The sequence below is a fragment of the Atta colombica genome, unplaced genomic scaffold (genome assembly GCF_001594045.1).
Source record: "Atta colombica isolate Treedump-2 unplaced genomic scaffold, Acol1.0 scaffold200, whole genome shotgun sequence".
Lineage (NCBI taxonomy): Eukaryota > Metazoa > Arthropoda > Insecta > Hymenoptera > Formicidae > Atta > Atta colombica.
This window is the reverse complement of record NW_017259295.1, coordinates 603,615-619,741: the sequence shown is the minus strand read 5'-3', so window position 1 is coordinate 619,741 and position 16,127 is coordinate 603,615. Positions and strand designations below refer to the sequence as shown.

General features: G+C 33.6%; 2 protein-coding genes and 1 pseudogene across 4 annotated transcripts in view; 1 reads left to right on the top strand and 2 right to left on the bottom strand.

Moving 5' to 3' along the window:
- Positions 1-6,075, top strand: part of LOC108687178 (RNA-binding protein cabeza-like) — a 6,724-nt gene extending 649 nt beyond the window's left edge. Inside the window, exons 2-8 of one of the 2 annotated variants that reach the window (XM_018192813.1) lie at positions 368-697; positions 899-971; positions 2,324-2,352; positions 4,018-4,154; positions 4,611-4,954; positions 5,201-5,488; positions 5,664-6,075. In XM_018192813.1, coding sequence (XP_018048302.1) covers positions 368-697; positions 899-971; positions 2,324-2,352; positions 4,018-4,154; positions 4,611-4,954; positions 5,201-5,488; positions 5,664-5,703 — 1,241 coding nt within the window. In that variant the 3' untranslated portion in view covers positions 5,704-6,075. Of the gene's footprint in view, positions 1-367; positions 698-898; positions 972-2,320; positions 2,353-4,017; positions 4,155-4,610; positions 4,955-5,200; positions 5,489-5,663 lie in introns of both variants that reach the window. The other variant, XM_018192811.1, reaches the window with a different exon arrangement.
- Positions 4,872-11,101, bottom strand: LOC108687179 (bax inhibitor 1). Of its 2 annotated transcripts, XR_001931740.1 has the most exons (5): positions 10,774-11,101; positions 8,069-8,370; positions 7,136-7,461; positions 6,476-6,591; positions 4,872-4,948 (listed from the first exon to the last, which is right to left on the bottom strand). XR_001931740.1 is itself a non-coding variant. In XM_018192814.1 (4 exons), exons 1-4 carry the CDS (start codon positions 10,824-10,826, stop codon positions 6,556-6,558), a joined length of 717 nt encoding a protein of 238 aa, XP_018048303.1. In that variant the 5' UTR covers positions 10,827-11,101; the 3' UTR covers positions 6,343-6,555. The 2 variants fall into 2 exon arrangements, 1 of the variants encoding a protein (XP_018048303.1); XM_018192814.1 differs by lacking the exon at positions 4,872-4,948 and having other exon boundaries at positions 6,343-6,591.
- A 1,702-nt stretch (positions 11,102-12,803) lies between these two features.
- LOC108687098 lies at positions 12,804-15,532 on the bottom strand (annotated as a pseudogene).
- Between the last annotated feature and the right edge of the window lie 595 nt (positions 15,533-16,127).

The window sequence follows — 16,127 nt, the reverse complement described above, 5'->3', positions numbered from 1 at the left end:
TATTTTTTTTCTTTGTAATTTTTTTATTAATTTCTTATCTTTATTTTTTTCTTATCTTTGTTTCTTTATTTTTATTTTGTACTATCGTTTTTTTTTTCATTTTCTTTTTCTTGTCTTTTTCTTGTCATTTTTATATTTTTAGAAGAGAACATTTATAAATGCCATTATCTATCTCTTTTTCTTTCTATATCATAAAAAAAATTAATAATATAAAAAAATTAACTGAAAAGAATAGATCGTAAAACATTAATGATCTGGTACTAAATTTTATTTCATGCAGCAGTATATATAAAATTACAATAGTATATTAGAAGAATAATAAAGGAAATTAAATTGTTAAAAAAATATTTGTATTGAATTTTTACAGAGTATTCCAATTACCAACAGCAGGGATATAATCAGTACAGCCAGCCACCTCCTGCAACTGGTCAGGATACATCGTATCCACCACCTTCGACTGGTGGGAGTAGCTACAATCAATATAGTCAACCACCTCCGAATTCTGGTAGCAACTATAGCAATTACAACAGCTACAGTTCCAACAGCGGTCAAGATTATCAGTCGCAAGCTCAAGGTAGCTACAGCAGCCAAAACAGTTACAGTGGAGGTGGCAGTGGAGACAGTAGTAATAATTATGGCAGCTACAGCGGAGGTGGCAGTGGAGGATATAATCGCAATTCTGGTTCTTACAGCGGAGGTTCATATTTTCTTTGCACTCTTTATAATTAAAGATTCTGACTCTGCATTTTTCTTCTTTGTTACATTTCTTTCTCCTCTCAGTTTTTATAATCTGTCAGTTACATTAAAAACTTCTGCAACTAAATTATTTTAAATAAGCTTTCTTGATTTTTTTCTCTTTTACAGTTCGTACTTTATACTCATTGTATATATGTTTTAGGCGGAGGTGGCGGTGGAGGCGGTAGATACAGCGATCGTGGCGGTTATGGAGATCGCTCCGGCGGTGGTTACAAGTAAGTTCATTTTCTAAATCTTTATATAATATACATAATGAAGCGAATAACCGGAGCAACGGACTCCGGTGTTAAATTAAAATCAACAGCCACCGCATTCAATAAGTATTCTTTGCCGAAGCAAAATCAAAGGTATGCAATGATGTTCTTAACGCCAGTAAATGGAAAACTCTTGTTGAAATCATTACGAATCGGTTTTATGCCCGACTGGGCGTTAATGTGTTTAAAGTATGCCTACAGGTTTAACAGACAGATATAACTGAGGTAAAAAGAGGTAAAAAAAAACAGTATATGACAATTGACGTAAAAAGGCTGTAATGTCGACACTATTCGCTGCTTCTGAAATAACAACAAACACACGTACACATTCATACACATTCACATTCATACATGCACACGACATACACAGATTATGTGGCAGCTAAATGCAAAGGTCTTAAGTCGATTAGACTACAAAGCGATTGATGTCGCCACTGGGGCCACTGTTGTATTATTAGGTTGTGTATTATATATGATTAGGCAACTAGGGTATTTAAAGTCTGTCGTAAGAGATTACAGAGAAATATTGCCTTATCTGACCTATTATACACCATATTTAAATAAAAAGAAACAAGTTTTTGAGAAAAAGGTGGAACCGTATATTGTATTTTTCCATATGTTATTTGCCTTCAAGCGATACATGGTTTTACTGTGTGTATATCGTCGCTTCTAGCATTGGTATTATTTAAACAGGTATTTTTCGAAATACTTTTCTTTTCTATCATGAACAAAAATTGAAAAGCAAAACACGTCGATTATGCTGTGCATTTACAAATTTCTATGTCCCAATCTGCAATGGAATCAACGGCGAGTTGCAGCGAATGCTTAACAATATTCCTTTCCGTCAAAGAGTTCTTTCTTAGTCACAAGTAATCTCTTACCTTTTTTTTTATTTATTTCAAAAATGATAAAATATCTGTGTGTAATATATATATATATATATTCAAGTAGAAATTAGGCATGCTTTTATCGAGATTTGTCTTTTTCCTCGAGACTCGTGTTACGTCGAATCGATCAAAATACTCCGATTTATCTCTCTCGATTTACAATCGTTTGTCGTCGTTTCTCACATTGTATAAAGTTCTCTAAATCTGCATGCTAAACGACACTGACGGACGTGATTTAACGGCGGGACGAACGGTCTAATGTAAATCATGATGTGGTATGACTGTACAGACATTTAGACAAATAGGTACATCAATCAAGAAGAAAGGTGGCGAGCGGCATACATACGATTCGCCATGCATCGATCGATCGATCACAGTCTCTCCATGAGTCAACTCATTGGTATATCTGCTTCTGTGTTTTAGCAGTGGCGGTGGCCGTGGTGGTTATAACAAAGGTAAATGCACCAGACTGTTTGTACTAGTCTGGTGCTAAATATTCTAGCTTTCACTCTACTATTTACGATCTTAAATACTCGGTTACTCGGTGTTATATGAAAGGGCTGCTATGCAACATTGTTAGGATAGTGCAGTAAATAGCGTGCGATGTCTCTCAATCTCACACTCGCACGGCGAATTTATCGTTGAAAGTGAGAACGGAGGAGAATGAAATATAAAACCGTTCGCGTTCTGCCTGTAGATGTATCATTGAAAAAAAAAGACCAAATGCACTTTACGATCACCAATTGCTTTTTTTATCCTACGAATCTGGCGCACGGATGTCGTTTTCCTGTATTACCGTGTTAAGTAAGACTTTCTTTTTTTTTTTTTTTTTTTTTTTTACAAGAGTAGGACATCTCCGTGCGTCTGCCAAAATTAGATTTTTCATACATTCCGTAAGAAAACTGTCGTTACCCAACCGATTTCCGCACTGTGCATGTCCTCGATGACGTCGTGCAGTAGGAAAACTATTTTGGGAAATCCCTTAAAAGGTCGAAAGGTTCCTAAAAGGTAAAAAAGAAGGGTATTGCGAGTGAACATTAGTGAATAGAACAATAGTCGCACGATGATCGTGATTGATTTTTTATATGGTCGATACATTTTCAAATGCATATAAACGTACAAAGCGCGAGAAGAGTAAATAAAAGGCAGCTGGTGAGCTACTTGCCGATTCTGTGATTAAATGTCAAGGGTAAGAAATAATGTTGCAGCCCTTTTGTATGTTCAGCTGCAACCCTGTGTTCTATATGTATCGTTAGGTGTTATTGGGAATATTAGACCGCTACTAATGCATTACGTTTTTATAAATAACACGATACGAAGGGAGATTACGATGCATACTGCAAACGTAATTTGAAGTATACGGAAATTATGCAGAAAAATGGGTATCTAAGTGAGAAATTGTTATTATTGAATGTAATTGTGCGTTCCTTTTAAGACTTCGTGAGAAAAAAAAGAAATGGAAAAAATGCGTAACGAGTAGCGATAATTATGCTAAATATCCTGAGTAATAACGTTACAAGGATATACGTAGATGTGTGTATACGTGTTTAGTTGTTAAAATATACTTTATAAGTCTTCTTTAATACCCTACAAAAGAGAAAAGAATGTCTCTTGCTTTTGCTGGTATATACGATTTATTACTTGTAAACTCTTAAATTCTGAATAAATAGAACGTTACCCAAATGAAAACTGGTCATCCGTTTTCCGCTTCTGCTCGTGTTTCAAAAAAAAAAAAAAAAAAAAAAAATAGCAGGAAATCCTTCGCAATCAAGATCGTAGAGGCTATTAAAAAATGTGTGGTAACTAACATCTCGAAAATAAACGACCGTTGTTCCTTACTAAGAATGTTGTTGTCATCGGGAATACGATAACTTTGAATATACGACTATTTTTACTGAGAAGTGATGAACCCGAAAAAGATATATGGACAGTGTTTCCAAACTCTTGTACGTCAGAGCAAGCCAAAAAATATAAAAAAAGAAATGTGCAGCCGAAACACTTTCCTTGTATCTTTTAAAGTAGAACGAAGTAGTAGCTCCAGGGTCGGTAGATACGCGAATATTTTTTAAATTATCTTAGATGCTTCTGTGCGACGAATCATTACTTTCGGTCCATTGCAGGGGGCTACGGTGATCGTAACAGCGGTGGCGGCGACGGAATGGTTACACAAGAGGATACTATTTTTGTATCCGGTATGGATCCATCTATCTCCGAAGAAGAGATTTGTCAACATTTTGGAGCGATTGGCATTATTAAAGTATGTATTCTTTCATATATATATATATATATATATATATATATATGTATATATATATATCGCTATATGTTCGCTTGCTATAATAATTCAAAAATGGTCATTTTGGAATTATTTACAGGAAAAGAACGAAAAGAAAGAAAAAAGAAATTTGAAAACTTTGAAAAAAATTTTTATTCCTTTACCAAAATTAATGTTACAAACTTTATAATAATTTAAAACATTCAGACTCATTTTTTGTTGAAAATTTGTTTTTCGAATTTTATTATGTCGTAGTAAATAAGCGATATGTAGATTAGTATTTACACCACACATCTATGTTTGAAGCTCCAATCTAATCTCCAATGCAATGTTATCTCGAATGAAAAATCAAAAGTGTTTGGAATTAAATGCGAAGTACGAGAGTAATAATAAGATCAAATCATATCTAAATATTCAATGAAAACTTGATGTTTACAGCATGACAAACGCACAGGCAAGCCAAAAGTTTGGATGTACAAAGACAAGAATACTGGAAAGTCGAAGGGCGAGGCAACAGTTACGTATGATGATCAAAACGCCGCGCGCTCAGCTATTAGCTGGTTTGATGGCAAGGACTTCAAGGGCAGCACAATAAAGGTGCAAATGGCCCAACATAAAAGCAATTGGCAAGGTAACCGCATGGGCGGTGGTCGTGGCGGTGGTGGCCGAGGTCGAGGTGGTGGTTTTGGCAGCCGTGGCGGAGGCGGCGATCGCGATGATCATCATCGCGGAGGTGGTGGCGATGATCGTCGTGATGGTGGCGGCCGTGGAGGTGACTGGAGGTGAATATAAAATTATATTATACTCAAGAAAATGAATATGTTTGATTATGGTGTGGTCGTTTACTCTTACACCAAATCTTTTTTAAAGCTCTATTTCCGACATCATTTCTGTACGTATATATATATATATATAATACGTGTATATTTGGCATGTTTCCATACACGTGAATCAGTATACTATTATGTTAAACAAGCTTGTGTCTTGAGAAAGATTGAGGTAATAAAATTAAAAATATCTTGAAACAGGTGTCCCAATCCCGACTGCGGCAATACAAATTTCGCGTGGCGGGATCAGTGTAATCTCTGCAAAAGCGCGAAACCGGAAGGCCTCGGTGGTTACAGTGGTGGTGGTGGTGGCGGTGGCGGCAGAGGAGGTGGTGGCCGAGGTGGCGACCGCGGAAGCAGAGGGGGGGGTTTCAGGAACGATCGAGGTGGACGTGGAGGTGACCGAGGTGGCAGAGGCGGTGGCGGTTTCCGTGGTGGAGACCGGGGCGGCCGTGGTGGACGAGGCGGTCCCATGAGGGGCGGCAGCGGGTAGGTTTTACCTTTCATGTTTCTTGCATGATCCTCAACTCTTTGTGAACTTTTACTTTTCGTCGATATATTGAGGAAGGGGGGCATAAAGAGTTCACGTTGACGAATGTATTTTTACATATACATAAACCTGAATATATTGATTGTTACTCGTCCATTTTCAACTTTGTTTTAGTCGAGGAGACAGAGACAGGGATCGCCAGCGACCATACTAATGTAATCTTCTTGAGAAATATCGATTAATCCACCATTATTATAATAAACAACTTGTACACATATTGTACACACTGTCAGCGCTTGTACATTTCGCAGAATGGACGCAGTCACTCTTTATTCTATGTATGCGACATGTATTATTGTTTTTCTTTTCGCGTGATCTTTTTATATTCACCAGAAGACTAAATATCACATATGTATGTTACGTTCGTATAAAATCAATTTTCAAATAGATAATATAGATAAGACCTCTTAAATGTGTAAACATGCGATCGAAACAATCGACTTATTTAATTACTCACATCCTTGAGTAATTACTCACATACTTGAAGTTTATATGAAATAAAAAGAGAAAAATTTGGGAAAATTCATTTATTGAAAGTTGAAAATATAATACACAGTTAATTTATATTATTTTGTGTGTGTGTGTGTGTGTGTGTGTGTGTGTGTGTGTGTGTGTGTGTGTATGTGTGTGTGTGTGTGTGTGTGTGTGTGTGTGTGTGTGTGTGTACAAGTTGATGGAGAATTATAACTCAGAGACATGACCAAAATAAATTACGACATGTCTTCATCTGTAATCAGATGTAAGAGAAGCCGATTTCATTTATAGTAAATGAACTGCATTTAACATTTTCCTCTTTTTTCAATATAGTAAATATATATAGTTTCGCGTTCGCGCTAAAGAGATGTTATGCGTATATATACGTATATGACGTGGTGTATATCGGTATTTATATAATTTTTTTCCGGTATGTATATGTACACAAATACCTAGGTATGGATAGATTACATGAAGACCTCTAGTTTATGGATTTACTTGAATGCACCGCAATTACTCGTCTTGTTTTCGCTCAATCTCTACGCTTGCGTGAATCCTTGGACAGTTCCTGAAACAAGGTAAAAAAATTAAATATAAAAATTTTTTTAAAGGGATTACTTCTCTTATTTGTAACGAAATGTGCATCTAAATATTTATTTAAAAAAATGTGGTCTAACATATATAACTTTGACATGCAAAACGCAAACTAAAGATAGTCATATTTTTGTTTCGATTTAAGTGCTTTTTTTTCTATATCACTAAAAATATCTTGATCTTTTTTTATTATTCCACATTTCGTATTGTTCCACATCATGTTTTATTTCAACGCTATAATATCCGATCGATCTTTTAATCTACTTAGTGTCGACGCAAACTGAACCCATAAACACTGACACCGACAACAGAGCAGTTATCGATTTACTCTTTCTAATTTATATTATTTTCTTTTACACGAGTTATTTTAAATCGATGAAAAAATTATATCCTAAATAATCAATTGTTTTGAAAGTAAAGGAATAACTTGCTTAAAATTCCTTTTGTACATCAACGAAAAATAATGCGGCAATTTTAAGGAGTATCAAAATAATAGTTAATTCATCAGGGTAATTTACCTTTTGCGTAAGTATCACAAGGAGGTGTCGGAAAACGCCTACAAAGTCGATGAACAGATCCAAGGAGTGCATGATGAAGTCCCTGCTACCAATGTGATATTTCTCGATGATCAGTTGCGTGTCGTAAATAACAAAGCCGCAAATAACGAATAATCCCACATACAAGTGCGCTTGATACAGGAAGGTCGAGCGCAAGAACAGATTGATGAAGGAGAATAAGAACATAGCATTCAGCATGCTCATTAAAGTGCCACCAAGAAACAGCCAACGGCCACGTGCAGCCAAAAGCGCAGAAATACTAAAGGAAACGAAGACGACCGTCGTGCCTGTAAACATTTTATTGTACAATTATTGTATATCGAATTATATTAGAAAGAATATATAGAACATATCATATTTGTTTTATGTAAAACAAATTCTTCTAAAGTTTATTTTTATAGATAAGTTTAGAGATATTATTTTAGATCGATATTCTCATTTCGTGATTTAATATAATGGATACGCAATCTTTTTTAAAGGTCATTTTCAGAGAGCTATTTTTAGATAAAATTTTTTGACCATATGTGTGTTCATATCGTTTACATAAAATAAAAAGATATGATTTTATATTTTCGAGTTGGTTGACCACAAAAAATTCACAGAGACTGTAGATTGCGCATTGCTGATTTAATTGATCATTGATTTAATTGACTATTTAACGTATTTTATCCACCTTTTATAAAATTCTATAAATATACAAAATTTCTTAACTCAACGATTTGTTTTTCAAGTCTCGTATACAAAAGTGGACTTGGGCGAAATCAATTTTACTTGAACTTTAGACTAAATTGATTAATTTCGAATTAATGTAATCGATTGTGGACAGTGTCTTATCTCAAGAATAGCTAAAATGCTGGAAACAGCGCAAAATAGTTAAATCAACGGTTGGCTCACCAACTAATGCTGTCATTACAATGCTCGGGTCTATGCTGATTACCAACTCAAGCAAGGGCCCCAAACCAAGACCGGATAGAAATGCAAATCCCAAGAGGTAGCTGAGACGCAGTTTTTGATTCTTGCCATTATCGGGTGTCGTCATCAACGCAATGAGGAGGCCCAAAGTGCCGATAGTCGTCAGCAGATTGGCCTGCAGAAATTGCGTGTACATGTGCACGTAAGCTCCAGCAGCCGCTGATACGGTGGACAGGGACAGGCAACCATACACATTCTTTAAGTGTTGTCTGACTGGTGCATTTCTGAAAACAGTCATTATTGTCGGTTAATTCGCTTTTCATTTCATAATATAAATTATTTAAGACAATTCTGTAAATATATTCTGTAAAAAAAAAACATCTCATTTACATCTACATATATCAGAATGTATTGTTAATCTTTCATATATAGACTATCATAGTTTTGAAATTTGAATCTCTCACCTTATATGAAACCCAATCTCTTTGCAAGTTACAAAGAAGTAGAGATTTATGTTTCAAAACTATTACTGAAACTCGAAAACAAATCTTTTACTCGCTTATCTAACTCTATAAATAATGTAACACAATTTTCTCTTCAGTCTCTAGGTTTCTCCGCATACAATCCCGGACTTTATTGTATGCAGTTAAGTCAAATAGGGGATTTATATTCTTTTTTCAGATGTTCTTTTGTATCTTGCCTGGAAAGTTGATTCAAGGCCATTCATAGGATATTTATATCAACGCACTTGCGATGTATTTAACTATAAAAAATTCAGTCGCAGCGTCACTTCATTGATGCCAATCGTTAACCGTATTTCCATCAACCTGTGATTAACTCAACCAGTAAAATCGTCTAAAAGTTTTCTAACTATATCATAATTCACTAAAAGAGAACTAGTATTGAACAAAGGAAGTATAGAATATGTCAGGCACAAAAAATATGTTTCCATATTCTAAAGTGTAAAGCAATAAAAATGAATTGGAAAAAAAGAAGAGAAAGATTTGGAAATAATGAAGATAAATAATCGGAGGAGAAAGGAAGAAATAACTAGAGGAAATACAAATTTGCTTAGTTCGATAGTTTGATGGTTTTTTTAAACTATTTAATATCAAAAAAATTTTAAAAAGTTTCAGTTTAACTTAGCAGAAATTTTTCAACAGTTTATACAAGTTTCTCAATCCATTATTATTTTACAAAGATACAGATTATACAGATTAAATAAGATTGAATAATATAAAACTTACAGAGTAAAAAAAAGTTAAGTAAAATTAATTCTGTTTTGTTCTGAAATATAAAATACATAAAAAGTATGCATAAAAAATGTAAAGTATGAAATGTCTGTAAGCCATCGCCATCTCAAGTTGCAAGGAGTAAAATTAAATAAATAATAAATAATTCATTATCTGTGATTAATTATTTAGTAATAATGATAATATATTACATAAATCAATAAAAAACTAATTAGTCTATCAACAAAATTCTATAAGCATCGATAAATCAATCGTTGCTAAAAAATTAATCGTTCTAAAAAAATGAGGCACTATCAGTTCATGAAGATTTATTATCACAGATTTAATATAAATAGACAATAATAGAGCAAGATGTGAAGGACCGACCTAATTGGACAACATTCTCGAAACCGGAAATACTTCTCACTGTGTCATTTCCCTCTCCCTCTCTTTATTAGTTTCATAAATTCTTCCAAAAAAATATATAATGTTTTTCCTCTCTCGAAATATTTATCTCTTCTACCTCTCCTTTTTTCATAATCAGATTTACGAAACCTTGACAACTTGATATTCGCGATTAATTCAACCAGCAGATGTCTATCTCTATTACTGTAGATTAATTTCCCAATTACTTTTTTCCAGTTCTAAGAATTTAAAAGAGACACAAACATAGAGCAAGTTTGAACCGAGATTAAAATTAATCTAATATTAGTAAAAATCGGACAAAAGAATCGCCCGAGGTAAACATAAATTTGACCTCGAAACTTTTTATGTTAGAAACAATAAAAAAATCAATAATTTCATCCACGTTGAAGCAACGAAAGTATAGCTCTATAAATTAATTGCCAATATGGCAATTAGAGTTTGATCGAAGTCGATCCCTGCCATTCCAAGTGTAAAATGCACGACGCAAAACGGCTAAAAACAACACGTATGGATCTGGAAAAAAAATTCTATACAGGGTGTCCCAACTTTATCGTAACATTAATAACGTTGGACGAAGTGGGGAGGGAACTGAAATTCTCCTTTCTCCCATGTTGTCATCGAAGAAAGTCGCGAAATCTCTCCGATGCTATATTTTTGGCGTCTTTCGCTTTCACTATACATGGATGCAGTCACGCAGATGCGTCGCGTTATCTATAAACCAACGAAGTCCGTCGTCATCCCAGAACATCTACCGAACGTCTATCGAAGGTCATGACATCGTGCATGAATACGTGATGACACGTATGAATTACGATAACTATTGTTCTTCTACATAGAGATAAAAAGCACAAGATAGATCGTCTCCGTGATTACGAAATTGCGTCACGGGACCAAATCTCATAGGCTTCCGAGAGAGAGAGAGAGAGAGAGAGAGAGAGAGAGAGAGAGAGAGAGAGAGAGAATCGCACATATTTCCGTGTTCCCAATTATGATGTTTGTCCATCATTTCGTTGCGAATGTGATACTCACAGCGTGCTGCTGAAGGAATTGAAGAAAGCATTCAGATTCAGAGCTGATGCCATAATTTTGCCGTCACTTTTGACTCGCTGGAGCTCGAACGGGGTTGTGGTTCTCTCGCCTCTATCTGGGCTGGTTCACTAGTCTTGACCGCTGACGATCAACGCGTTGCACAGAACGTTCCGCTCGCTTGCACCTCAATGACTGGCGGTATTGCCTGGCTAATTCCTATGCACGCGGGGAAGGCGAGGATTATCGGCGAGGCAAGTCGACGAATTACACGCACGTACGTAGTCGATCTCCGCGCGAGGACACGTCAGTGGTATTCCTACGCGTAGAAGCCAGCCAACGGGGCAGACGAGGATAGGAGAGAATGGACGCGACCGATTGGCCATGCGCGCCGTCAGCCCCCTCCCGCCGATCGCGCGGCGTTGCCGTCAGATGGCGACAGTCTCGATCGCGCTATACAGTGTCCCAAAAACATAGACATTCCTCCTTCCCTTTTTATGAATGTGTATCAATTTGTGCCAATTTGTTAATTTTAATCAATTTTGATCGGTTCAACTAATTCATCTTTTTCTAAATATAAAAAAAAAAGAAGAATAAATTGAGCCGAGATTAAAGTTAACTCCGATTAACTTGTCGACAATTCGTCAGAATTATTCACAATATATAATTCTATTATAATCCAATGTTTGTAATTTAAACTTTTATCTGCTAAACATATTTAACAGAAAAATTAATATTTCATCCATGACAATGAAATAGTATAGATACTAAGTTAGTCATTGATTAAATTAATCGAAGTTTGATTGAAGATATCGTCTATCTTTCGTAAAGAATATCCGAATTAAAATCAAAGTTTTATCATTCGTCTTTATCGCTTTCTCGTAATTTTCTGCAATGTTCCTCTGCATTCTCTTTTCCTCTGGTTGATTCTTCGAAAAAGAGAATTTCGATGTGTGTTTTATCTACACGTAACTTCGACATGAATGTTCTGAAATATCACAAACTATTCACATATATATATATATACACATAACTTTGTCATACATTTGCTAAGCAAAAATTCGACTTCTGATGTATTCAAATGTCCATCAAATTACCGATAAATTGCTGTTTTTAATATCGGATCCATTTCTTCTTCATATAAATTAATATTAATATATAATTATAAAGCATTATAATTTCTTAGAAATATGATTATTATATTCATATATTACATATTGTACGCGTAAACATATATACTAATAATAAACGCGTTAATATATAAACTAAATTAAAAAAAACAATCCTATAAAGGATACATATCCAAAAATATCCAAAAATACGTTTGTAATTATATCAAACGCTTTCAAATTTTGCGTTTTCGCCGGCTTTATAACCATGTTTGCAATTTATTAAAAAATATTATATTATTCTCTTTCTCTCAGTTATTCCCTAATATATATCCCTAATATAATCGTATACTAAAAACATACAATCTTCGTGTCCATTCAACGTATATATTCAAAAATTACAATGCAACTGTAAACTTATATAGGTCACACTACCGATTATATCTAACTGATAAAAAAGATCAATTGTAACTAGAATACGCAGCTCCTTTAATACGTTGCAGTGCTATTCCTCCTATATATTTCGCTATGTAAAGCTATTAACACAGTTATTCAGTAGAATTTATTATAATTGTGAAACGACTAATATGAATGCCTTGAACGCTCTATAACTGTCATCGCAATAATATCAAATATCGCGTTAATTAAGCAACAACTTTAAAACGGAAGACACTGTATTCTTCGAACATCACTTTCTGATTGATTGACTAACCGCTATCCTTAGACGAGCTGTCCATCGAGGAATCATCAAAGCGATAATCATCATCGTATCGATTTCAATCCCCGTATCCAAGGCCTATAAAGATTCTAAAAAAAAAACATGATAGAACAGTCAATTTTTCGATAACGACAAAAATGCCCGATATGTATAACACACATAATGACTCTCTCTGATGGATAAGATTCAATAATTCCCAACAATAATCATCCAATGAATCTTTTCTTTGCATTGGACTTGACACACTTGTGAAAAAAAAAACAGAGCATGTGAATCATATGTTTATCGAAATTAGTCTACTTAGTTTTTCTTATTTCAGGAATGCGCGCGCGTAAAAAATTATTGTTAAATATGATAAAATAAAGAGAAATACAAAATAGAAGACATTATGGAAAGATGATTTTTGTTTTTACGTACATTCGTGAATGATTTTATCGGAAGTTCTCTACACGAAGGTACTCATATCTTAACATCGTGATCTAATCCACTTGTCGCGAGGATGGGAATATGCGGGTGTCCCTCTAAGTAATTTACCTATAAATTAAATTTTAAAAAAGACCATATTTTCTTTCTACACTGCAAAAGAAAAATTTGTTTTTCATCGGATTTAGTGTGGAAATTCACAACTCCTTACTTATCTCCTGCCATCCACTGTACAATGGCTTCTGTATTTTTATCAAATGAATATATTATCGCAATTAAATCCAGATGCAACATACTCGCTTTTAGGATCGAAAAAATTGATTCCCTTTACTGCAATCAAATGATACAAATATCAAATACTAAATCAAAATTACTGTCCCGAATTAAAAGAGATATGTTATATAGAATGATTTCCAGAAAGAAATTTCAACACAAAAAACAAATTAAAGTTTCACTGAATCTTGTTACTGTTAGTTTTTCTCTATTGAAACGCACACAAAGAAAAGAGATAAAAAAATCAAGAATGGAAAATATAGAATACCATAATGTAATTGCATATTACGTACTAGTTGCACAATTTCTGTGACCCTGATATTTATGAGCATAATCTACATGTAAAGACATTAATCTATCAAATAGGTAGATGTCTTCGTCACTGTATAATGCGAGAATTTCTGTTCCATTGTGATTATATATAGCATGCGTTACATATGTGTATGCTTATTCCCTGTCTGAGACATTTAAATTATTTGTAAAATTAAACACATGTAGAGAAAAACAAGCCACACTATTCTATTGTATTAAATATTGGTAAACTTTTTCATTAACAGGATTGTAATATATATGCTGTACCAAGTGATCGAGGCACAGCTTATAAAGCGGCATCAAAATTTTTCGCCGATCATATACTCTCATATAATAATAACCGACACAAAATTTATTACTATTAAAAGGATTAGAATGTATACTGAACAGTTGCACTTCTAACGAACCTTCCTTTACTATAAGTAATCTGAGGATAAAGAAATATATATATATTATACGAAAAATTAACATATGTAAAAATACTGTGACCTATAAACTGATGAATAGAAAATAAACATATATTTAAATTTTTTAAACATAATGACTTACTCGTTTGATTTGCTCTCCCGAATATCTATGGAGAATATCCTTGCATCTTCTCCAGCAGAAAAGATTACATGTGATGTTTCACAGGATACACATTCAATTTGTGCGATGATTTGTTTACGATGCGATGTTTACGATGCAATTTCTTCGATGTGTCGTTCAAGATCTTGCAACCGTCTATAGAACAAGTGACTATATTAACATACTCTACGTCTAACGGCAACCATTTAACCTAAATGATTAAATTAGAAAAATAAGAAAGATAAATATATAATTACATAGAATAGTAATAAACCTTTATAATTGATAAAACATTTTAATCGCAATAATTAATTATAAGTATATATAAATACATGATAAGTAGATATAAATACTTGATACACACTACTTATATGACCACTCATAAATCAGTGACGTTTTTTTCCTACAGCTCAATCTTAAATAATAACTGCTAAATCATCAGAAGCATTGGCTAATAAATTTCCTTTTTGAATGAAATTTAAGGCATTTATACCTAATCAAAATAAAGAATCAAATATTAATATCATTAAATATTACCACTAAATAATCATTAAAAGTAGCTTAGCAATAATCCCATAATAATAAAACATCGTATAGCTCAATGCGCAGCGTTTCAAGAATAATTTACCCGTTGCTCGTTAAGATTATATATAAGCTCAAGTCGCTCTACTGCATGTAAAGAACCATAAAACCTTCTTTGGCATAACGGATTGCTACTTATTTGTCACTTACCGATTTATCACTTTCGGTACAATACGCTAATTAGGAAGTGATTTCTCTATTTTAAGCAATGAGGTATTTCTTCGTCCTTGTCCTCGTTCCCTCATCCTCATCATCTTCAATCCATTCACATTTAGCTATCCACAAAAATTCAATTTAGTCTGCTGTCCAGAATTTAAAATTTTATATCTTACCAAACAAATAGAGCAAACATTAAAAAAGTATAAAATACCTCTTTCGTCTTTATTATCAGTATTATCATATATAATTATTTAACATTATTAATATATTTTATGATCTTATGTATATATTCATTCAACGAGACTTTTTAAACATAATTATAGATATCATAAAATTATAATTAATAAATGTACATATATAACCAAAATTTTATATATAAGAAAATAATTACCTTATTTGCATCAGGAATGGAAGCTTTTCTTGTTATTTCATTAAACAAGATATTATTGTCTTCATTATTTTGTCTCTTACGATAATTTTGCTGTTTCACTTTTGATTTATTCCTTTGAAATGTCACTGTATCATCATTTACGTTTCCAGCACTAGCGTTACATGCACTCTTATTTAATTTCTGCTGCTTACTAGAATCTTCGTCTAAGCTATCTGATTCTATCGACATGCCATTATCGACATATACTTGATCTTTAGAAATATTTATTTTGAGTTTATTTAGATCTGTGTATAATGCGTTTGCTTCGTTAATACAAGAAGATGGAGTATTGTCTTGCAAAATAGTCGCTTCTGATAAATGAACTGAATTAAAATTGGTAGCATATAAGATTTATTTTAATACATAGTTTTGTCGCACTTATCAGTTGTTTTCTTAATCTCGTCTTCTGTAGAAAGTTCCATAGGCTCGCTCGTTTTTTCGCTTTGTTCATTTTGTATAAATCCATGAGATTGTTATCAAATCCAGTTATATTAGAGTCTTTTGACACTGCTGTTGGACGAGAACCGTCTACATTCCTTAAAATGATTGAATTTTCTAAAGAGTTTTATTGCACTTTCCTAGATTTCTCAAAATCCTTGGTGTCAGAAAATTTTACCTCAAAATCATTACCTCAACATGTATCTTATTTTCAGAATTCATTTTATTTTCGAGATTTTAGATGTATTCCTTTTATTCAGAGTGTCTGCAATCATCCCTTCAAAAAAGACAAATCTGCAGTTACATGTCCAACGTTTATCTAAAAAGTGATGATTATAAAAATTTA

Excerpts from the sequence above, each read along its gene's own strand:
- LOC108687179 (XM_018192814.1), bottom strand. The coding sequence starts at position 10,826 with ATGGCATCAGCTCTGAATCTGAATGCTTTCTTCAATTCCTTCAGCAGC. Across the intron at positions 8,371-10,773 it reads AATTCCTTCAGCAGCACGCT|AAATGCACCAGTCAGACAAC; the intron begins GTGAGTATCACA and ends GACTGTTTTCAG. Across the intron at positions 6,592-7,135 it reads TTGTGATACTTACGCAAAAG|GAACTGTCCAAGGATTCACG; the intron begins GTAAATTACCCT and ends ACCTTGTTTCAG.